This window comes from Dromaius novaehollandiae, chromosome 20, assembly GCF_036370855.1.
Source record: "Dromaius novaehollandiae isolate bDroNov1 chromosome 20, bDroNov1.hap1, whole genome shotgun sequence".
Lineage (NCBI taxonomy): Eukaryota > Metazoa > Chordata > Aves > Casuariiformes > Dromaiidae > Dromaius > Dromaius novaehollandiae.
This window is the reverse complement of record NC_088117.1, coordinates 10,785,410-10,808,594: the sequence shown is the minus strand read 5'-3', so window position 1 is coordinate 10,808,594 and position 23,185 is coordinate 10,785,410. Positions and strand designations below refer to the sequence as shown.

At 47.2% G+C, this 23,185-nt stretch overlaps 1 protein-coding gene across 2 annotated transcripts in view; it reads right to left on the bottom strand.

The window, feature by feature from the left end:
* COL5A1 (collagen type V alpha 1 chain) overlaps positions 1–23,185 on the bottom strand; it is a 173,302-nt gene that overhangs the window by 22,420 nt on the left and 127,697 nt on the right. For both annotated transcript variants that reach the window (XM_026094410.2, XM_026094409.2), the window contains exons 30-45: positions 21,325–21,432; positions 20,663–20,716; positions 19,111–19,164; positions 13,808–13,852; positions 13,321–13,374; positions 12,375–12,419; positions 11,216–11,269; positions 10,568–10,621; positions 6,732–6,785; positions 4,962–5,069; positions 4,600–4,689; positions 4,445–4,498; positions 3,685–3,792; positions 1,747–1,854; positions 1,107–1,160; positions 160–213 (exon numbers count right to left, since the gene is read on the bottom strand). In XM_026094410.2, the coding sequence (XP_025950195.2) occupies positions 160–213; positions 1,107–1,160; positions 1,747–1,854; positions 3,685–3,792; positions 4,445–4,498; positions 4,600–4,689; positions 4,962–5,069; positions 6,732–6,785; positions 10,568–10,621; positions 11,216–11,269; positions 12,375–12,419; positions 13,321–13,374; positions 13,808–13,852; positions 19,111–19,164; positions 20,663–20,716; positions 21,325–21,432 (1,098 nt within the window). The remainder of the gene's footprint in view (positions 1–159; positions 214–1,106; positions 1,161–1,746; positions 1,855–3,684; positions 3,793–4,444; positions 4,499–4,599; positions 4,690–4,961; positions 5,070–6,731; positions 6,786–10,567; positions 10,622–11,215; positions 11,270–12,374; positions 12,420–13,320; positions 13,375–13,807; positions 13,853–19,110; positions 19,165–20,662; positions 20,717–21,324; positions 21,433–23,185) is intronic.

The following is a 23,185-nucleotide window of genomic DNA, read 5'->3' as shown; positions in this document are numbered from 1 at the left end:
ACGGCTTAGCACAGGCACGTGCTACGTGCAAAGCCCCATCCCCATCCACCTTTAGCAGTCAGTGGCAGTGCCAGTCACAAATAGCAGTTCTGTACAGCATTTCCCGAGGACAGTTTTTGGTAAGAAACAGGATTACTACTAACAGGGGACAATACTCACAGCTGGGCCTGGCTGACCAATTGGACCCTGTGGTCCTGTAGGACCTGGTGGACCCTGTCAAGAAACAGAAATGCAACTTCACATTTAGGAACACAGAATAAAAATATTCACCTATAAAATGAGAAGCCCTTCCAGCACAGTCTCCATTAGACTGGCACAAACTCTCAAAACAGAGGAGTGGGAAGACTGGGTCAAGTCTCCCTGGACACACCAGCCTCCAGCAGGACTGGTGCTAACAGCATGATAGCACTGCACTGAAGGACATGTCTAAAGAGTCTCACTCCAAAACTTGTTTTGCAGAAGACTTTCTGGGGAGATGGAAGTCAGAAATATTTCTGGAAAGGAAGAAACTTTCTGTGTAACCTAACAAGTCTGACATGTCACTGTTACCTCCAATATCACCTCCTAGGAGGTAAGGCTAAATACCTGAAGGACCAAGAAAGTCAAAACCCATGCAGTCTGACTTCTCCCTTCAGTACATTTACAAGAGAATTTGATTTTAGTCATCAGTCACATATCTTTGCTGCAGTAAAGCAATATCATACCACTCAGTTCTCTCTAGATACTAGACACTTATGTGTAATATCTTTTCCATTCCTCAGCATCTGAGCATATAAAGAGTGCTTTCATACATTATAAACAACTAGAGAAGGGACTGCAGCTCAACACGCAACTTTAATTGCAAGGGTTGCTAACGTTTCACAGATATTTACATAGTAGAAAGGTGACATGGAAACATCTCAGTGAGTTCCAGTAACCTGGAGAAGAAATGCACCTTAGCGCACTCATTCTTTCTTACATTGTGCTGGTATTTGATGAAGAAAAGGTGCAAGGAGAAATAATAGGAAGAAGTTAAAAATATATAGTTTTCTATTTCCAGCAAACAACACAATGTAACCACATGTTCCTATAGGAAAGCAACTACCAAAGACATGTGTCCCACTTACCTGTTCCCCTTTGTCGCCCTTGCTGCCCTTCTGGCCGGGTTCCCCAATCTCGCCCTGTCAGGTGCAAAGGTGCACAGTTAGTTCACACGCCTTGGTGACCACTTACATATATTGACAATCAAGTAATAGTCTTGCACATCTGGGCCCTGTTCCAAAGATGCTGATTCCCATAAACGTTCCCCCAATAAGTTTTGAAAAAGGCCACAGATTTGGCCACTCCAGCTGTAACCAAACCCTTTTGCAACCTAAAACTTTTCTGAGCTGCTGCTAGATGCAGGAAGTATCATTTTGCTAACCTTGTTAGCAGTGATGAGTGATATGCCCCAGCTACTGTTTTCTAAGAATCCTCCTGTCCAGAGGGAGTGAAAGAGTGGGGAAATGCAATTAATTGGGAAAGGATAGGAGACTAACTGGAATTCAACAGCAGTTTAGTTGACAATGCACATGCAGCACAGTCTGATTCTCACAACCAACTCTGCAGATCTAATGGGATTGGAAGCACCACAAAACATCCTTATATTACTATATGCAGCACATCTGACACGAAGAAACGCAAGCAGCAGGTCAGCGTGGTGGGGAAGGGTCACGCTGCACAGTTTCTTCCAAGGGTAACCCCGCACAGCAGAGAGACTTTTCTCACCTTGTCTCCATCTTCTCCAGGTGGCCCAACAGGACCTGCTGGCCCTGGGAGTCCAACCGGGCCCTGGATGCCATCCCGACCAGCTGGTCCTTGAGGACCTTTCTCACCCTGGAAATGTAACGAGCAGACAGGTTACATAGCACTCTCTTCCACCTTCCAATCTACCCATTAAATCCCATTAACATTCATCAGCTAATGACCCCTGATGATATAATCATGTATAACAAAACTGGTTTTCAGCAGGTATTTCATAGGTCTGTGTTCCCTGTCTCAAGCAAGACAAAATTTCTATCTCAGGAGACAAATAAAACACAAATAAATCTAAATGGTGAATACCTACATCACAGCTGTAATTTTGCTGCTATAACAATATAATCGTGTTCAGTCTGAGCCCTCTGTCATCTCTCATGTCTCTCTCACAATAAGGAACAAGACTCCAACTATTTTTTATTCACACAAGCCAATTCTTACTGATACCAGTCCTGACTGCATGAATGTTTACAATGCCTCCTTCCTGGCTACTGCACAGCAGATGGAGATTTCTCAAGAGAACCTGACCTCCCTCCTGAGCCTTCTGGACAAAGGAAAACACACTAAGTGGATAAAACAATCTCTGCTACCTCCTGCTCAAACAACCTACTTGCATTCCTCAAACCTGGAGCCTTCAGTCAAATTTGTTTGTTTATAGGAACTGAACAGTGGATATTTTTCAGTTTCCTAGTACATAATTTAATTGCATCTAAATCCTGGGTGCTCTTCTCTGAATAATTAGATGCCACATAAATTGCCTATTCATCTATCCAATAAGACATCATCATATAGACACTTGGCAGTACAGATGTTCATAGAGCTGATTCACCAGGAAATCTTGCCTCTGGACTAGCTGCTAGCATTTCTAATAAGCCTGCAAATACAGAATACAGTGGCTGATAAACACCTTTAATAACACCAATCAATCAACCTAAGCGTCCTAGTGTAGTCTGAAATCACTGATGCCAGCATTAGCTCATTTTGCTGGATCTGAAGCTGAGCCTGAGTTTGAACCAGGCAAACCAAAAGTCAGTGACATTTCTCCGTAAAACCATTTGGGCGTGAAAGAGATGCACAGCCTTCCTCCCTGAGATTGCCATGACGCCGTACTCTTCAATCACAAAAATAGTCTCTCCTATCTTCACGTGATGCTTCACGCGCACGCCTCGGGAGCGAAAGACTTGACAGCCTGCACAGGCTGGTGAACATGCAGGAGAAGGACCATATGGCAGGACTCAGCAGCTACCTGCCCCAGTCCTGCTTAAAGCGGCCCTTCCTACGGGTGCTGGTGGGATAACTTGGTACACGTGCGCTGTAGGAGCACACAGCATCCCCAACTAGAAACACAACCCCCCGTGCCACCTCACGTGGGCTCTTGGCCACAGATAGAGCAGAGATAAGAATTCTATTCCTCACCACTTTTTTCAGAGTGGCTGTTACTTCTGTTGCTTAGCTACAGTCTAGAGCAGCTTATTCCATTGCATCCCTTCTCCCTTCAAAAGTTCTGCTCAGATTTGGGCCCTATGGAAATTACTGCGGCTGTTGCTTTCCTCCCATTCTCGTAAGTGCTGACGAGGTTCACTTCACTGCCCAGAGGCTACTTGTCACAACAAGGTCACGCAGCCTATCGTTTCTCCTCTTCAGAGTCCATATATCTTCCTATTGCCGTAGGTCATTTTGGTCCCTAGGATCATATCCATTTTTGATAGTACGGACGTCCCAGACAGGGTGGTTCAGCAGATAACGTTACCTGCCTTAATGCACCCAAGATTAGAAGTTTCTTCCTTAATTGGATTCCTAATTTTTTTTTTCTTTTTCCTTTACATACTTATGCAGGGACTGCCTCCACAGTCAGCTCCCCAGCATACAGATTTGACCCACAGCTGTTAATCTTATACCAGTACTCACCGGGGCTCCCTTTTCACCTGCGGGTCCCGGAGGTCCCTGTGGGCCGGGTCGCCCTGGCAGGCCTATTGGGCCAGCCGAACCCGCGGGACCTCGCTCGCCAGGAGAGCCCTGTTTGGAGAAGGAAGCAAGCATTAACTGGCATACAAGTCTTTATACAGCTACAGAAAGGAAGTAACACAGCAGCAGGACGCCACAAGGGCATCAAGTGCAGATGTCAGTATGTGAGCAGGTGTGATGGGGTGACTACCATGTAATGACTTGGTACCATCAGCCCAAGGGGTCCTGCAGATTCTTTTTAATTAAAATCCCTGAAATAGCTAAGTTCTTCTTGGGATGGTACAGGGAGCTCATTCCTGGGGGCATATTATCAGAGTCTGGAAAAAGAGCATGAGCTACTTCACAGCTAATGCAGCAGGGAGGCTTCAGTGATGAATATTTTCTCCCAGGAGGCCTGCGCTGTGCAAGAAACAAGTGGGAACAACTTTCAGAAGGAAAGCTAGTGACTTAGAAGCAAAATGCTCAGCTTCCTCATTCTCGATGCCCTGAATCATCCAGTTCCCTCAGCTTGTCACATATGTTCATGACTGACACCACAAAATGATTGAGCTATGACATGTGTCTTGTAAAATAAAGCAGTACCCAGCAAGCAGTAAGATAGTGCAAAGGGAATAATGGGTAAAGTACTGAGCTGTGACTAAACCTCAGTTTTGGCAAGCCTGTAAATGCGTTAGGTGGTGCCTATAAGGACAAGGATACTTACTGCTGGACCTGGGGGACCAGGGGGACCTTCGTTGCCTTTCAGTCCCGGAGCACCCTGGAAGGAGGAAGACAGGAAAACAAAGTCATTTCTGGAGCTGTGCGCTGCACTGCCTGTGCACCCTTCCCACTGGAAAGACCAGAGGCGCCTCTACTCACAATTGGGCCAGGGAGTCCTCTCTCTCCAGGGAAGCCTCGCAAGCCCGGGGGACCATCCTTTCCTGGGAGACCGGCAGGACCAGGGTCACCCTGCAATTACAATGATAAATACCTAAGGATCTGCAGACTGAATAAGACCAAGCTTCTCTTTCTGGACACAACTCTTGATGAGATGTTGTGAAACATGACTTCTTTCCTGAATCTTCCCTCTCCACCTTTGGGAGAGAGGCAGGCGAGGAAGGTGAATTCAATAGCCTGCTGGCTCCCCAACCCACAAAGTGAACTTGGACTCATCTTCATCTCTGTCATATGCTGCAGATTGGACTGCAACAGCGGTCACAGCAGATGGGCAAACAGCCTACCTTGGTCCCTTCCTTTCCAGTGAGGCCAGGAAGACCTTGTTCACCAGGGGGACCTGGAGGGCCTGGATGTCCCCGCTCACCCATTGGGCCAGTCTCACCGGTCGGACCCTAAAGAAACAGAGATCAAGGAGAAGGTGTTGGAGATCAGCAAAGCAAGCAATGAAGAAACTGGTAAAGTTTATCAGTTTCGTCCTTTAAGCTGCAATGGCACAGAAGATGCTTCTTCCCTTAGCTGTCATGCATGGTGTCACTGGGAAGCCCGCTAGGGATGCTGTCTTTAACATACAAAGGGACATTATTTTGCAGTTGGGTAAAATGGCACGTAACAACCTAGAGGCATTGGGAACCTCTAGAATTCAAGTGTTCACATAAATGATGGATATTACTATTACAGTTATTAGGCTTAGGGCTTTTTATATTGAAAGCTTCCTAAGTATTCTACAATCATGCTATTTCTTCTTCATATTGGGCATAAATAATGGATTAGGCTTGTAGTACATGACAATTATTGACTGCCTCTGTGCCGTACATGGGCACTAATGGTGACGAGTGTAACATAAGGCTCTAGGCAGAAGGTTCCCAAGTGGCCCATTTCGGAGGAGGACAAAAGCCATATGCACAAGACCACAATGTCCCTGCACATTGGTGTCCGCTGGGACCGTGGTTATAACTCTTGTCACACTGCAGGGTGCCACTTAGTGTAGGCAGAATGATAACGTTGTGATCACTCAGCAACCACACATCACACTAACTATGCACAGCAGAGCCAAATAAAATTGCCACAAAACCTAATTTGCACTTGAGAAGACAGACAGAATCAGGGAATTGCCCCTAATCAGGGAATTTATAAACTGTGGAATTGACACTACCATTAAAGAGGACAAGTTAATTACTTTTTAATTAAAGAGTGTACCTCCCCAGCAGTTCAGAAAAGAAGATTACCAAAACCCAGTCCTATTCTGTCTAAGACTCTACCTATAAAACTGATGCATGAGGCCTGTAAGCCTGTATTCAGGGGTACAGATACTAATTGTGCAGATACTATTTCCAGATTGCACAGAGTTCGTTGTGACTTACTAAAAAAAAAAAAAAAAAAAAAAAAAAAAAGAAAAAAAAAAAAAAAAAAGCTCAGCTCGGACAATTGCTGCATTTCTTCATAACGAAATGTAACGGCACTGCTGCATCATGCTTATGCTGCCCTGAAGGGCTACATGACCTGCTGGGGCATTCAAGATTGCATTTAACTCTTTGGTTCCTTAAAGTCATTTAGTTAGGGTCTGTGCAGTATCTTCTGCAACATTAGGCAGAATGGCGAAGGACCAGAGGTGGTCTCTGTCTCTCATCCCCCACCAATTTTACACCAAGGTAGATCTGTTAACTTCACAGGCACCACCTTATTTACAGCAGCACTGGTGAGATGCGGTGCTGCACCACTGCTCACCCCTCACATTGCAACGCACCAAGCGGGATGAGGCTGGGGGCCTTGAGGCACTTTTTCCAAGCACCATCCTAAGGCCTAAACAAGCTGGGCCTCTGCGCAAAGACAGCAGGGCAAACTCTGATCTATCGCACAGAGGAGGCGGCTCCGAGTTTTTAAATTCCGTGGCCAGGAATTTCCAAAACGGCACGCTTGCTTTGACGCAACTTCACCTCCCCTGGAGCAGGAGTCTCTGCGCTGGGCAATCTGCCACCCCACCAGCTCCCAGCTACCCACTGCATCCCTGGGGTCCCGCGCTGGCAAGGCTCAGCCACGGAGCAGCCGTTTCTTACCTGAGGGCCCACGACACCAGGAGGGCCTGGAGGGCCTGTCTTGCCTTGGAAACCCTGTTGGAAAAAGGGAAAAGACAAATAAATGACAATTCTCACAAGCAGTCAAACGAGGGTCACAGACTGCTCCTGGACTGCTCCTCCTCTGAGGAGACTATTGACTACGAAAGGATGGACACCCAAAGGAAAAAGAAAGTAGAAATCGAACAGAAGATGGAAAACCTCTATCTGTATATTTACAAGGGGGTGGAGGGGAAAAGCAGTGATCAAAGTCTTTCAGCTCCAGCAAGGACTCTGGGAGCAGCACTCCCTGAGATAGGGGTCTTTCTGATGGGGACCAGATCCTCAGCTCAGCTCTGCTATTTGGATGGAGCTACCATGATTTGCCTGAAGGACTGACCACATATATAAAAAATCTGCTACACTCCTGAAACCTACAGAGGAAATGGCCATTAAGAAGTCAGAATGTGCGAGTTTCTTAATGCTGAGTAATTCTTAATGACGATTTCCCTTCTCCTACTCCCAGTTCTGGTACAATTGCTATTTAATGCTTCATTCCTCAGGAGCTGTGAGGCTGGGTGACCATCTTTCATTTTTCACATAGGCAGCATCAATCCCTAGTTCTGCTGAAGCACCCAACCATGTCAGCTTTGGGTTTTGAGTGAAGTTTTACTTCCTTCATCAACATCTGTTGAATAAAAAAAATCACAAATGTGTTTCTCTTTGGATCACCAAATGATGATGAATAATGAAGTCTGCAAATCTGAGACCCAAGACAGCTTCTTATAATGACCTTTAAAGGGTGACAGTAATGAACTATCATCACAGCAATTGTTTAGTTCTCCTAAACCACCCTTTAAAAGGCACATAATTATCATTCTTACTATAGCATGTTGACATGCTTGAAAAATGTCATTGAGGGCTTAAAGGCTAATTATCTCCTTGCCACGAAAGATGATCAGATAAGTCCCAAGCCACTGGTACTGTGTCATGCTAAAAACTACCCAACACTGTTATAGCTGTCTGCAGATCACAGAAAATATCCCACGGTTGATGGGGAAATGGCAAAAAATCTGTGTGAAATGAAAGTACAATTTAAACCCTATTTTTAGAAAAATATTTCAACTACTTCTATGCTGGACTTAGAAAACTCCTTTTTTATTATCCAGTCTGATTTTTTTTTTTTTTTTTTAACACCCCAAGTTAATAAGTCTAATAAAGTCTAATATGGCCAAACATTTAGGCACTCTTTGGCATGCTCTATATTTGCTAATTCAAAAGCAAAATAAAGGGAACCACATGAGGTGCAGATTTCAAGTCTGGGTTTTCGTGCATGAAGGTACAGAGTGCACTAACAAGGCTACCGATGTGGAAATAATATTTGTTTTTGTGCTTATCTCCTCCCCCTTTGGCATGGCGTAAGGAAAGGGGTCAAAAAAGGGGGAGAGAAACAGGAAATTACCTTAAGTGATAGAGCATTGGCCATTTGCTTTAAAAGTCATCCTGGGCATTAACGTTGGCAGCCTCGCAGACAGACTAAACTGAATGATTTCTAACAGCCAAAAGTTGGAGCAATGAAAAGGGCCGGCACACAGGCACCCGGCCGCAAACCCGGGGCCACTGCTGCTGCCTGCCTCTGCGCACATCCGTGTGCGCCCCAGAGGAGCCGGGGGAAGTGATCTCTGCAAGCTTCTTCTAGTCAAAGATGAACAGAAGTTTGTTTTCTGGAAGTATTTGTTCGAATAGGGAAGTCATTACCAGAATAACTGAAGAAAGCCATCAGGGAATACTTTCAGACCCCAAATAATTGAAAGCCGTGGTCATATACACGCTCGCTTGGAGTCGGATACTCTACTCCAGTCTCAACTGCTGAAAGCAGCAGAAGCAAGTAAAGACTTTACTGCTTTTTCTGATTTGAATTTAGGTGTCCCTAATGCTATAGATAACTCCATGAAGGAAGACTAAATGTCACAATCAGACTTCGGCAGGTGAACACTCTTCTCTTCACCTTTAAGCTAATCCTGGCCTGAGGACTGTGTGCTTGAAAATACCACAAAAGTCGCCATAAAGTCAGTCTTATGGAGCATAAATAAATATCCGGTGTTGCATTGAGCAGTATTTGCATTGCCTTGCTTAGCAAATGCCAGGCAAGTTAATTAAATCTTTGTGTGATAAGCTGAGGGGAAAAAATGCATAATGTGCAAAGCCTTTTTAATGCTCATTTGCTAGGAAAGGCAGTGGAGAAAAATGCAAAGCTGAGTAGAGGAAGTTGGTTTTTTCCTGTAAAATAAACACAGAACAAAGAAGAGTCTATCTGCTAACATGCAGCATGCAGTGTTGGGGAGAGCAAAATATCAACAGCAGCAAATGAGCTGGATTGTAATCAGTCGAGGAAAAAGAGTAAAAATCCCCCAAAATGCAAAACAGAAAGATACTAACCACTGCATGCACAAGACTACATGGCACAATGATCATTTTTGCTTAGGGTATCCTTTAAGCAAAAAAGGTGCAGAAAACAGATCACCAGAGACGTACAACAGCCGTATTGTCATACCTTCCACATGCCTCATCATTCTCCTTTGGTGAGAAACAATGATTACATCTGTGCAACAAAATCTTTTAAAAATGACAAAGCAGTATGCGCACGATACAGTAAGGTACCTAAAACAGGAGCTGCTCCTTGCGTTGCAGCCACGTTCGGCAAGTGATTATTGCTGGAGGGGGGCTTAGGCCAAACTTTGCAAGCCCACCATGAGTAGCTTTAGCTAAAAGGCAGCAGCAGCAGGAATGCTCTTCTCACCGGTGTGCTAAAGCAGTGGCGGATACTCAAGCAGTAACCAGTAAGGAGAGAAAAGCTAGAGCAAAACCATTGCATCATCGCTCTTGGCCAGGAATTGCCTTCTTTTTGAAACAGGTACTGCTAAAACTGGCCTGTCAGTCTCTTCTGCTGTGCAACAGTTCTTGGTGTCGGCCACGTGAAGCGTCAGGAACAGGGAAAAGCATTTATTTCTCCCCAGCACAGGTTCCACAGAAAGTAAAACCGGAGAAGGAAGCTGCCCCTGACTTAAGCAGCTGTGGCTGAAAGCTGAGCGCTTCGGCTGTGAAGGAGGGAGCCCTTTTCAAAGGAAAAATCTCTGCTGTTGCAGACCTAGAGTTACATCACTGGAACAGAGAGATGTAAAACCCGCACATTTCCAAGGGAAGGAGCAAGAAAAAAAGCGCAGATTTAGCCATATTGCACCAAAGAGTGGCTCAGAGGCGCAGCTTTCTCCTGCTTTAGGGGACTAAGGGGAGAGCGCTTCAGGGAGTCTTGGGGTTGCAGAGACCGACCGGGGGGCTGTGTGGGAGTCAGCCCAGCTGCTTCTCCACTGCCTAAAAGGACCTGCCACACTAGCTGCTGGCTCGTGCTGGTGTGTTGACACAGCCTCAACCCCAGCCAACATCTTCCCACTTAGCAAGGACCACAGTGGAGCTGGCCAACTCTGCAGCACCCGGCACAGCAGAAACCCAACTGCCTTTGATGCTGGTCACCAGTCTCACTACATCTCTGCTCACATTTTCTCTGTGCATGATGCACTGTGACCTCTGCAGTCCACTAAAGGGACAGAGGGAGAGAGGCTGGTTCATGGCCTTCACGATAAACCATCATTAGACCGACTTGTCCTGCCCAAAAGAGGGTTGCTTCCCATAGACCATCCCATGCAGCTGAAGAGACACAGACCTTTGGAGAAAGACAACGTGTGGCAACATCTCCTCGGCTGCACAGAAAGGTTTAGAAAAACCAACCAGCAAGACAAGACTCAGGACTAATGATCTACCCAAGATTTTTGGCTACTTACAGTTTCTCCTCTCTGTCCGGGGTGACCAGGCAATCCATCCTTTCCAGGAGGACCCTAGAGAAGAAAAACAGGGTGAGAAGGACCACGACCATTGGCTTGGTGGTTAAACTGCGATGGGGACTGAATCAAATCTGCTTGCATCCTTGCATTAATTCCCATTCATTTTACAGTGAAATGAGGGTGCTCAAAATCCTAAAAGATACAGCCCTTTCCCACAAATCTCTCAAAGGAAGATTTATCTTACAGATCCAGAGATGGAGAGAGCTGTCCACCACAGGGAAAGAAATCACTCCAAAAAGGTTTCTGAGGTCCCCCATCAGTGTATAATAAGTGCAGAGATAGAAGTGTTACTCTGGTGTGCTGTCCTCCCAGTACACAGAGGGAAAAACAAAGAACAGAGCAACCATGAAAGATCCTGGTGATACTGAGTCATTAGGAAATGAACATTTATAATCAGCCACAATTTACTTGGCTATTTAAAATCTTAATCCGTTCAGTTATTATCAAGAGGTCTCAGTGTTGCCTTTTATTGGGTACGTTGCCACTTGTCAGAGAAGTAGCTAAGACTGAGTTGGCACAGGCAATCAACAGCTGGATGGAAAATACTTAATGTATTTCTTTGCATGTTCTGGAAAGAGAGTTACTTACAGGGGGGCCTTTTGGTCCAGGAAATCCAGTTGGTCCTTGAGGCCCTGGTGGTCCCTGGGATGCAAAACAAGCCAGAAAACACGGTTAAAAAGCCTACATGCTTTACTGTGAAATATCACCGCTGTTTGAACAGCAGAAGAGCACAGAGATACAGAAAGCCAGTTTCCTCTCTGCCCCAAAGAAATGCCACTAAAGTGCAAGCCCCAGCTGCACAGGGCCGTCCCTCGAAAAAAACGCCTGGAGAAATAAGAACCACTGGGTACATTCACCTGAGCAGCCCGTCTAGTTGGAAAAAGCACTGCAAACGTTAAGCAGGTTTTTGACCTTTGTTCCTTTCCCTCCCAACACTATGAAAAAGAGCGCTCTACTCTCCCATCGCAGCTCAGGTGGGAGCACCTGGGAGCCACCAGCCTCTTCGTCTCGAGCAGAAATACAAGGCAAGTGCCTTGTGATTTCGGGACTGCTGCTCCCGACAGCAGTTTGAGCAGGGTGCCAAGTTGCCCTCTATGCTCCGGCTCCCCAGCAAGCTTATGCCTCTTGGGTGACTGCTTCCTGAGAGCACCATCAGCAGCAACCCCCTCCCCTGTTGTCACCACCAGCAGGGTGTAAAGCAGGAGGCCGATCTCATGTATTTCCTAACTGGACAATTTTGTAGAAAATTTACAAGCAAAACAAAACCAAAAACAAACAAAAAAACAAAAACAAACAAAAAAAAACCTCTACAGAAACTGAGGCTAAAATCATGAAAGTCCCAGCTATGTCCTAGCATCTATAGCCTGGAGAAAGGAGTAAGGGGTCCTGGAGGACCACCTGCCCCGGGAAACCAGGGCGCCAGCTGAATGGGTGGCTCTTTCCCTGCGCTACGGGGTTTGCACAGGGCATCCTCCGTCAAAGCCCCGTTTGACCCTTCCTAGGAAGGGGCCTGAAGGTTGCTGGTGATACCTCTACCCACAAGAGCATATTTCACATGGGTTTCTAAAGAGGTTTCTACTTTTTGCTGCCTGATATGTGCCCACCCCTGCCTGTTTCGTGGTGGTACTCTGCAGGATGCTCGCTGCAAAACACCTCAGCCGTCTCAGCACCATAAATCAGCCTCATGCACCGCGTTAACCTAACAGACTTTATTGATTTCTGCTGCAGCCCCACTGGATTGCCTTACCCTTTCGCCAGGAGGACCAGGGGGGCCATCACCACCAGAGTTGCCCTTTTAAGAATAAAAAAAAAAAAAAAAAGAAAAAAAAAAGAAAAAACACATTAAAAATATATATCACCAATTCCGCTGCTTTGCACAAAGACTTTAAATGCCACCAACCACATGGCGACAACACACCCCACCGATTCCCCCTGCCCCCCTCTATTAATAATTCTGTATCGGGAGCGATATCCCGTGACAAACGAGCAGCTGCTCATTTCCCCCCAACACCACTTAATAAAAATACAGCAAAGATAACGTCAGGGAGCTCAGGATATTTCCACCAGATAACGGTCTCCTTCTGTGAGATAAATGCCGCAGCAAAGCCAAGGTATTTATCAAAAATTCATGCCGACACAAAGCCGAGACATTTATTTTTAAAGCAGGCCGCGCTGCCGTGACAATGTTTCATTATAAAAGCTTCGTTTCCATTATGCCGAGCGATTGATGTGCGCTTAATCGGTTTATCTAGCGGGCGCTGGCGCAGCGGAGAGCTTCGCCGCGCCGCGATTGACCCGCGCGCTCCTGGTTGGCTCGGAGAACAGCGCCTATTGTGTCCGCCGGCCAATCGGCAGCGGCCGGTTTGCATGGAAAGCGGGTTTGGTGCGGGTGGGCGAGGAGCGAGGCCCCGCGGTGAGGCGGGCTCCTCCGCCGATGGGGCCCGGCCAGGCCTCCAGGCCCGAGCTCGGGATCTCCTGCTGCAACACGGGCCAATGCGTTCTTGGGACCCACACGTGTATTTTCTGAGACATTCGCCTGGGTTATGAAGATTAGGAGGGCTCAAGCTTTCAAAATACAGTGTTTTTCTCCGGAGAAGGGAAATGGAGGGCAGTGATCCAGATGGTCTCGTATATCACCGCTTTTTAGGACACAATTCCTCTTCTAACCGCTGTCAGAGGCTCTAAAACCTTACCTTTGGGCCAGGTTTCCCAGTGCTTCCCCTAGGGCCTCTTTCCCCACGTGGACCCTTAAAAAGACACAAAAGGAGACATATCAGCCCTTCTGGCTACCCACAGCACAGACATCGATTAGGGAAAACACTTTGGTGCCTGACAGGCATTTGCCGCAGGAATGGTCCTGCCAGAAGGAGCGGCACAACCCGAGCCTCCGGCGCTCCGGGGCCACTGGGGACCCCAACCAGTCGGCTTGGATTTTGTCACAACTTAAGTGACATTTGTTGCTTCGTTGAGCCCCAGCCCCAAAGTGCTGCATCCCCTCTGTTCAGCGTCAACTGCTGAAGGCCAGGTAAAGGGCCAGATCTTACCCAGCCAGGGTGGGAATCAGGTCGCTTTTTCTCCACCCAAGTGATGGCCTTAACAAGCTTCCAAAATGCACAGGCAAGGAAGGAAAAACAAGAACAAAATGCACAAGAAATGTTAAAAAAAAAGAAGTATCATTACCGTTGGACCGCGCTGCCCCCTTGGACCTGGTTTGCCAGGTGTCCCCTGGAAGCAGAAAGAAACACGGGTGAGTTTGGAGGCAGCAGCCCCGCAGAGCTCCTCCGCCGGCTGGGCTTGCGGCGGGCCAGCTCGCAACCGAGCCCATCGCACACACGCCGGCCCCCAACACTTCTTCCAGTCTCGTTTGCAATGAAAAGACACTCGTTTTGCTCTCGGGTCCCGATTCTTGTATTTATTTTCATTTATAATGTTTGGACGGGTCTGGACTGTGATCCCAATGCCCGGATGAAATTTGACATCTAAGGGAAGGAGTCTCTAAAAAATATCCTTTACCTGATCCTTTAAAGTATCACAAAGAAATTCAAAGATGAGGCCACTGACGTGGACCACACAGTCTCACCAGCGAGATGGCACATACGCAAAATTCCAAAAAGCCAGCAAACACACCAAAGCCAGCAAAAAGCTCCTCCACGCCACCACCCCAAAATCTGCTCTCCCTTTTTCTGCTGATCGCCTTTTTTGCCTCCTCGAGCGCCCGACGTGCAGAAAGCCGGCAGGTCCCGTGCGGGAAGCAGGGCAGCCCGGATCACCCAGGTGTGCACACCGCGAGCGGATGCAAGCACATGCTGCAAGACCTGCGCTGCTAAATTTTTAAGGAACGCCAGCGGCAGGGCTGGACCCCTCACCTGAGCAATTATTTTACGCAACACAAGGCAATTAAGCTGCCCCAGATATTCACAGATCTTTCGCCATCCTTGTGAACTTTGTGCTAAATAAGTAATTTAAGACAGTGCTGCGCAGCAGCGACAAAACAGCAGGCTTATTGGATCTGACAGATGCACTCAGCCTCCTGTAACGGCCGACTGTGATTAATTCTGACAGAAAGAAGACAAAGACGGCTCGGTCCCAAATCTAGCATTACGTTCAGCTCCGTTAGCATGTACCTAGCAGAGAAGCAACAGCCTAGATCTCGCTCCCTGGAAACACTATTTTGGCTAGTGTCAAGTCATGAAAAAAAAAAAAAAAAACCAGTGGGTTTCCCTTTCTTCCTTCGGACCAACAGTCCCCTATTTTTACCAATCCCCAGTTAAAGGAAGAGAGTTGCTTTCCTTCTATGCAAGGAACAAGGATGCTTAAAATACCTCTTGCCATTTTCTGCCCCAAATCCATCATCTCAAGATCTTGCCGTCTCGTATTTGGCACTCATTAACCAGGCAAACGTAAAACAGGAGCTGGAAAACTTTAGAATCAACTTTTTTTCAAGCTACTAAAATTAGCCCTGCTGAATCCTCCTCGTGCTGTGTCTCCATTTAATAAACATTGCTGGCATACTTTAAATTAATTACAAAAATCATTATAAAGTCTTCCATCTGGTTTTCCTTAAACTATGGGAGGCTAATGCAGATCGGGTGTAGCGGAGTGCAGCCTGCCTGCAGGTAGCCCCATACAATCCTTTCCTGCCTTCTCAATTCTATTTTTAAGCAAAATTTTGCTCTGCTTATTGCTGTCATTAATCATGCATACAGCACTGTGTACGGTTGCTAAGAATTTATATGACGCTGTAAACGCACACAGGCCTATATTTTTCAAACAGGGATATGGAAGGAAAGGCATCTAAATTCAGATTATTTTCTAGGCACCCAAATAAATGGCCTGGATTGCAGCAGCTCCCTGCACCCTCCAGGCATTGTCAGACAAGGAGGCAGGAAGATCTATTATTCTGTGCTAATGGGAGAAGCTTATTAGCTCTAAAAATAAAACCACTTATTCACGTCTCAAGTATTGATTTTCTGATCAGGTTTTGAAAATGTCCAAGAGAGCTCATCCACAGCCATTCAAGAAAGAGTGGCCAGACACACTTCTGGAAACCAGGCCGGCCCCAGCAGCCAGAGGCAAATCCCTAGGGATAAGGGAGACCAGCGGCCCCACAGCACGCTGCATGGTTGGGCCTGGCAATCCCGAGCTCTGCGGGGCTCCGGCAGCACTGAAATCCAGCTGCCTGGGCCGAGTCTCAAGAGAGCTGCTGACCCTGCTCTTGCTGCCTTTGTTTTTCACCTTTTTTTTTTTGGAAAAAAAAGACTCAGGAAGTCCTTTTGTGTTGCTGAAATAATGAGCCAGAAAGCTTATTTCAATTCCTAGATGATGACAATCATAAGAGAAACCAATGATTGATAAGATTTTGGACCCATAAATAACTGCATTGGATATTGTAATAGTAATACCTTGGGGAAAAAAAAAAAAAAAAAAAAGACAAACAGAAATGATTTTTGGATGTTTTAGCTGCAAATTGGGTTACCCCGCATTGCACCGGAGAAGCAAATCTTACAGCCACTCTTTCTTGACTATGTGTAGACATGCTCATAAAATAGCAAATTTACTGCTCTCCAGAGAAGCAGAGTAAAATTTGTCAAATCTAACTCAACAAGGGCTAAAGTTAAATTTAAGCTGATAGTTTCCATTTCATTAGGTGTGGTGTGATCCTAGCTCTGTCTCTCACTCTGTATATAATTGCTCTTCCCTTATTTCAGACCAGATACTTGGGAGAGGAAAAAAAAAAAAGGACACCAGAAGAGTATATGAAAATTTGCATTTTTGGTGCTCTGAAAAGTTTTTCGAGCTGGGCTCCTGCTAATAAAGGGCAGATTTGTCAATGAAGGCACTCTGCCTCTCCCATACACATGTGTGCAGACCAATGCACCAGCAAAGGTAGCACAAGCTGCACGACCGCGTGTAAAATGGCATAAATGGTCTAAGCATTTGAGAGACAAAATTTAAAGTGACCATAAAATAAACTAATGTATTTCCAGCCAGCCAGCCCCCGCTGCAGCTTTGGAGGCTGGCAGGGGTTGCGCTCCCTTGCCCTGCTCTCCAGGCTCCTCCGCTCGCTCCCCGCGAGGGCTCCAGGGCTCCCGGCCCCGTGGTGGACATCTCGGCAGCCTGCCCCGGCCGACGAGCAGCCACGCCGCCGCGAGCCAGGAGGACACGAGCTTCTCCGTCCTCTCGGCGGCTGGGTCCAAAACACAACAAACCTTTGCAATGCAAAAACCGAAGACGTCTCCTGTGGCCTGCCAGGGAGCATGACCACGTCTCCTCGACACCTTCTTCTAGGAGCACAAACCTCATTCAGAAAAAAAGCAGACTGATGGGTTTTGTTATGTTTTATCGCTGCCGGCCGTACCGCAGCGCGCCGGAGCCAGGCACTGCCACCGGCCTGCCCGCGACTCCCGCCGGGACAAAGCCAGCGGATGCAGCCGGAGGGGCGCAGATCCCCGGTGCCGCAGAGCAGCGCGCCTGGCCCCCGCCGCCATGCCGATGCCCCGCTTCACGCCACCCCCAAGTCCAGCTCAAGGATTTCCTTGCCACGTATTTGATAAGCCGCGCGGGGATTATAGGGCTACCATGAATTCAAGGTGTCACGACAGCCACTTCCTTCACAGCCTCCCCTCCCTCCTTCCGCAGCCGAGCAGCTCCGGCGGAGATGGAGAGCAAGGGAGTGGAGAGAAAGCCGCTGGATTTGTGGTTCATAAGGAGATGAAATTACTCAGCGGAAGAAAAGGTGTGTGGGGGGGAACCCTCAAAGATATAAACCAAATTTCAGTGGCACAATATTAATGCAGTGCAAAGTGATTTGTATTTTCCGTGCTCCTATCAAACATGTCTCTTAAAAGTCATTTGTATTTAAATGAGAATAAAAAGGAAACTAATTCTACCCACTCTCCTCTCACACACAACCTTTTTTTTACCCTGTGACATGAGCTGGTGCAAGGAATGACTTTATATTTGTGCTCTGAGTCGCCTAACTCGAGCTTGTCTTCCGCAACACAAAAGCCACCAGCGCGTTTAGACCATCCCTCAACACCTTCATCACTACTCGGGAACGAACACTGACCAAGTGGGTGAAGAGGAGAGGCAGAGACCAGCCTGGAGGGTAAAGCCCCACATTTTAAGGGCATTTAATAGAGGTCAAGAGTCAGAATAGCTCTACTTCTTGAAAGGAGGAACGTATAAGAACAGGTCAGGATTTCCAGCAGTCCAACAGACCAAGGTGTGGCCTTCAAAACTGTCCATGTTCTCCACACTGCTGGTATTGCCGTGTTTCCAGAGCGGGTTTTTGTATTAATTCCCCAGTGCTTCCCACCTCTTCTGGGGAGAAAGCATCTTTCCGCTGGAATTACACCAACTCCGATGGGTCACAGCACAACCTGAGATGGACACCGAGAGTGCTGGGCCCAGGAGAAAGGGGCTGGGGCATCGCCACGCGGTGCTGCAAGCCCCCCAAGGCAGGACCAGCCTCCGCCAGCGTCTCCCTGCAGCCCTGCACAGGGCCAGCCACGAGCCGCACTGCCACGCGTCACCGAGAGCAACGCCAAGAGCATCGATACCGGGAGCCGCGAGCGCAGGACTACTTCAGAGCAATACACACATGCAGACATACACACCTGCCCGCGCGAGGACACGTACCCTCGTACAGAGCTGCACGAGCGTATCTACGTACGGAGACAGTGTGCGGGAGAAACAGTTTCGTCTATGCATTATGAATCTCAAGTTAGGTTAAAGACGGTTCTTGCCACTTCTGGACAGATTCACCCATCTCTAATAATTACCGTTAATTAAAAAGCTCTTCATGCCTTAAGGAATGTCTGACAGCAAGGGAAGAATTCAAGTTCAGAGAAATTTCTTAAAATATCTTAAGGGAAAAATATCCAGTGCTTAATTGGAAAGCTGCTGTCTGTGGAGCTAACATCCATCTCTCTCAACCGCTGAAGTCAGGAGCCTCTGACTACTTTAGGCTCTCGCTGTTCCCAGACTCAGTTTGGTATCTGCTCAAGGGACCTCACCTCCGACTGCAGATGGGAGAGGACTGTCCCGGCTGCTTCAGCTGTGTGAGCTATTTCGGAGAGGCCTCTTTGAGCGCACAGGATGGTGCCCAGGCCAGTGGGTCCGCGGCTCTCCTCGCTACGCGGAGGCACATCACCCTCGCGCCTTCGGCAGAAACACGCCCCGGGGAGCCAGGGATCCCCTTCACGCAAAAACCAACCACGGGAACAGCCCAGGCGTTGCCGGAGGTGAAGCACTCAGATCTGCTGCTAGCTATTGGTAACCGGCCAGAGGAGATGGGTCCTGCCCAGGGCGGAGACCTGCCAAAGGATGCTCCAGCCCCGCCTGGAGAAGCCGGACAAGCGCGTGCCAGGGAGGGCTCCGGGAGTCCCGGCGGAGGGGTAGAGCCCGGCAGCCTCCATGAAAGCAACCACCTTGGTTTTTAGATGGAACTCAGCAAAACGGCTAGACCGAGCAGCTCTTACCCGTGCACCCTTCTCTCCGTTGGCTCCTGGAAATCCTGGGAACCCAATTGAACCCTTGGGGGAACAGAAAAGAGAGAGAGAACAGCTCAACAAACAGGAATGGCCAGCTCTGTCCCTCCACATCAGGCATTCATTGGCCTTGAATAACCCTGATCAAAAGCCTGCTGACGTCTACAAATCTGAACATTTTTTTTAAACATTCTGCTATTAAAAACAAAACCAAAGACAGTCCTGAAATGACCTCAGAACCTAGCTTTCATCCAAAAATAACAAAAAAAACAAAAAAACAAACAAAAAAAAAACAAAAAAAAAGATCCATGCCTCATTAGAGGCCATTGCAAAGGCCCAAGCTTGCAATTGTATTAGATGCCTGAAGACCAGGAAAGCTTTTGATTTTAGCTCCTAAGTCACTCTTTTGCTCATGAAAATTTAACTCCTAGCTTTTCCTTTCTGATTTAAGTGCCTAGAGAATAGCTGCTGCTGCTTTTAAAATTTGAATTAGCTAAAGCAAAGCTGAAAAAAACAGATATAAAATGCAAATTAAAAAATAAAACATCAACACCGCAACCAGGAAACAATCTTTCTCAGTTAATTATGTCTCCAGTGTTAAACAAGCCTGTTTTTTCAAGCAATGAATATGAATAATGAAATATGATTCTTGAAAAAAAAAAAATGTTAACAAAAATGTAAGTTCCCAAAGCCTCCAGGGCATGTAAAAGCCAGGCTGCAGCTTGAGCCTACGTAGCAGAATTCTCAGTTTTAATTTAAAAAGAACATTTGAAAACAGCCCAAATAAAGGTGGGCGTGTAGATAAGATACAAAGGATGTTTGCAAATCTGAAAATGGCAGTTTTATTTTTATTTCAGGGAGACCCTGATTCATTAGCCATTCTCCTTAATTAATTAGTTAACAGTAGCTCAGAGCTTTGAAGATACAAAGCATAATACAGGGAGGAGCATCACTGTTAATAGCACGAAAGCTCACACAGAGTCTGTTTACGCGCTACCCAGGCTGTCCTGCAGCGCCCTTACGGGAGCAGGTCTGCACACCTTGCCTCTTCCCGTCCCCAGCCCCACGGCTTCTCTTCTCAGCACATTATGGAAGACTGATGTGGTTCATTCCCACCAGCTAAGGACTGGGAGCTATTTTTACCCGTTTATGGGGAGAGGAGGGACAGTGCTGTATGAAATGCTGAGAACGCTGCATGCCCAACAGCTCCAAAAGGGAGGAGGGTGAAGGCTCTACTTTCCATTGCCTTGGATTTTATACAGCCATTCATGCCCATGCGAAGTGACACGGTGATGGCAGAGATCACCACGGAGGAGCAGATGAGTCAAAGTCCTGCTCATTCTCCTCCTGCAAAACGTCCCTCTCGATTAAGGCTTGAATAAACCTCGGGGGCGCCCTGGCCTGAAAGCAGTTGCCGTTCCACGTTATCCCCGTTAGCTGAGGTCTGAAACCGCTGCACAACCCTACGAGCAGGGCTTGGAGGGCATCAGTGGTCTTGCCTGCACACAGCACCCCTCTCGGGGTGTGAGCACGTTACAGTTACCTTTGGGCCTTGCCTTCCAGGGTAACCTGGTAATCCTGGAACGCCGAGCTTTCCCTGTAACACAAATAAAAGCACGTTAGCAGAGGGAAAGGTGCCTCATGAGCAGCTTCAAATTTGTGCCAGGAGAAAGGGAAGATGCCAGGTGCAGAGAAGCTGAGAGCAGGGCAGATATTACATGGGTGAAATAAAGCTGATGGGGGAGTCACAGTCATTCTTTTCTCCCCCGGAAGCTCTGCGGGCTTGACGCAGAATGAGTATTACTGGGGAGTGTGGTTGGTTTTTTGCCATCCATTTTTTCCTCAATTAGATGCACGTAGAAATTAGACTGTAGTCCCTGATAATTGTAATTTTTCTATTTCTTTTCCCCTGCTCTTTTTTTCTCCAAGACAGTACACGCAAGCAGATAAACCTTGAAGTGACCAAGGTCTGAATACACTCGGGTCACTCCACTGCAGTACAGCCATCTCCTCCGGTCTTGTCTTCTGAACAGCTCACACCAGCCTTCACACAAAGCACCCCAGCTCCCCTTCATCCTTCTGCCCTAAAACTGACCCCTGGCTTCTGCACACTGGACACTGCCCTAGCCACACACCCGAGACTGTCCAAGGAGAAACAGGTTTTGCTGTAAAACAGAACTGGGCTACGCCAACCTAAAGACTCACCTTTTCTCCAGCAGGACCGAGAGGACCGGGATCTCCATTGGGACCAGAGCGACCTTTGGGGCCTTCAGGACCATCCTCACCTCTTGGGCCAGGAGGACCAATTTCACCCTGTTAATCACAAGACAGGCACCAATGAAGAAGGCCTCTCTGGGACCCTGTATCTACCACTCTGCAAAAGAGCCAGCAGGGCAGCAGCGCACGCCTGGCTCTATTCAGATACTCCCTAGAGTTGCTAATACAACTCTCAGAAAGTAGATCTTTATCAAGTGGCTCAGATGAGACTGTCATTGAGTAAATTGCAGACCGTTATTACAGCACCAAGCTTTCATTCACACAGCCTGGCTGTTATCTCCAAGAACAGCAGTCTTTTCCTATACCCCAATTATCCCATCTACACACAGCGCATCTCCACCAAAACAGCCTTCATTAGCTCTGATTGCACTGCCCCCCTTTACCCACTTCCTGCTTCCCAAATCACAGTTTTATGTGCAAGCAAGCCCTGAGAAGTGTTTAACTGAGGGCTGAACCGGGCAACTTGGGACTAAAGATAGGGCTCAGGCTTTTGTGCTGAAAATCATTAAGAAATCTGAGAGCGGACAGGATTGAGCTATTAACATGAATTGTTATGACACCGCAGGCTTCAGAACACAAAACAACCGTTGTCGTTTTGTCACGCAGGGTAAGGAGAGATGTTTCCACGCTGTGAACACAGGCAGCCTTCTTCTCACTCACAGGAGGCTGGATGGCCTCAGATTTATCTGCGAGGCTCTCAAGTACCCCTTGTCCTTTCATAGCTCAGTATATATATCATCATAAAATACAAAGAGCTTGCTGGTGGGAAGCAGGAGTTGTGAGCTTTGTTTGAAACAGCTTATGCATATCTGCATTTGGCAAGCACAGAAGCTGCCTCCCCGAGATGCTGCCCATGGTCATCGCAGCACGATTTCTTCCTTGGAAAGGAGTGGGGGATTGGGGAAGCTTTCCTGGGGTCAGCCTAGGACAGCTCCAAGGCAGCATATAGAGTATGAGCAAGGGAACTGTTCAATTATACATTTAAGTACCATGAGAAATGGAAGATTTGATTTACACTTTTACCAGCCGTCACACAAGGCATTCATTTTTGCTTTAAACACTGGGATGAACAACTGTCGGACTCTCCTGATCTGTGGGAACGATGGGGCAGGCTCCAGACCAAATACTCAGAGGTGAGACACCAAGCCACAAGTAGTGCAATCATTCAGAGCGAAGGGATGAGAACAGCCCCTTCTCCCCAAGGGCTGGGCGCTCAGGATGAACAGATGTGTGCAAAGTCCTGTGCCCGCATCAAAGCATTATGCCAGTTTTCTGGTGGTCTGTTTGTTCCAATGATTTTAAAAGTTTTTGAGACCAGGCAGAGTGCCCTGCTGATAAAGATATGAGTTTACTATAAAACTGCACCCCTGGCAGTTTTCTTAGTGTTACTCAAGCTTCTATTAAAGTGTGTTCCTAGTAACTTTACACTTCGCATTGATGATATGGAAGCACATTAAGCTCTGCAAATAGAGAGATCTACCAGACCCTAGATGCAATATTATGGGGAAAAAGAGATACTGGAAATAAATAAATGAAACAGCTGGATCTTGTAGGATTCTCATCAGTTGAAGCAGCAAAACAGGGCCCTCCATTATTACTCAGATTTATCTTACCTTGAAAGTGGGACTAAAAAATTTAGGGATAACTCTTTTGCTTTATGTGAACATGAAACTCCTGCTCCTACAGATTGGACGTGCTAGACGGACTCGGATAAGAATTTAACTTGCTATTCTCCCCAGGTGTTTTTCCCAAGGAAATGGAAGAGCTTGAAAGGCAAAGGAAGGACTGT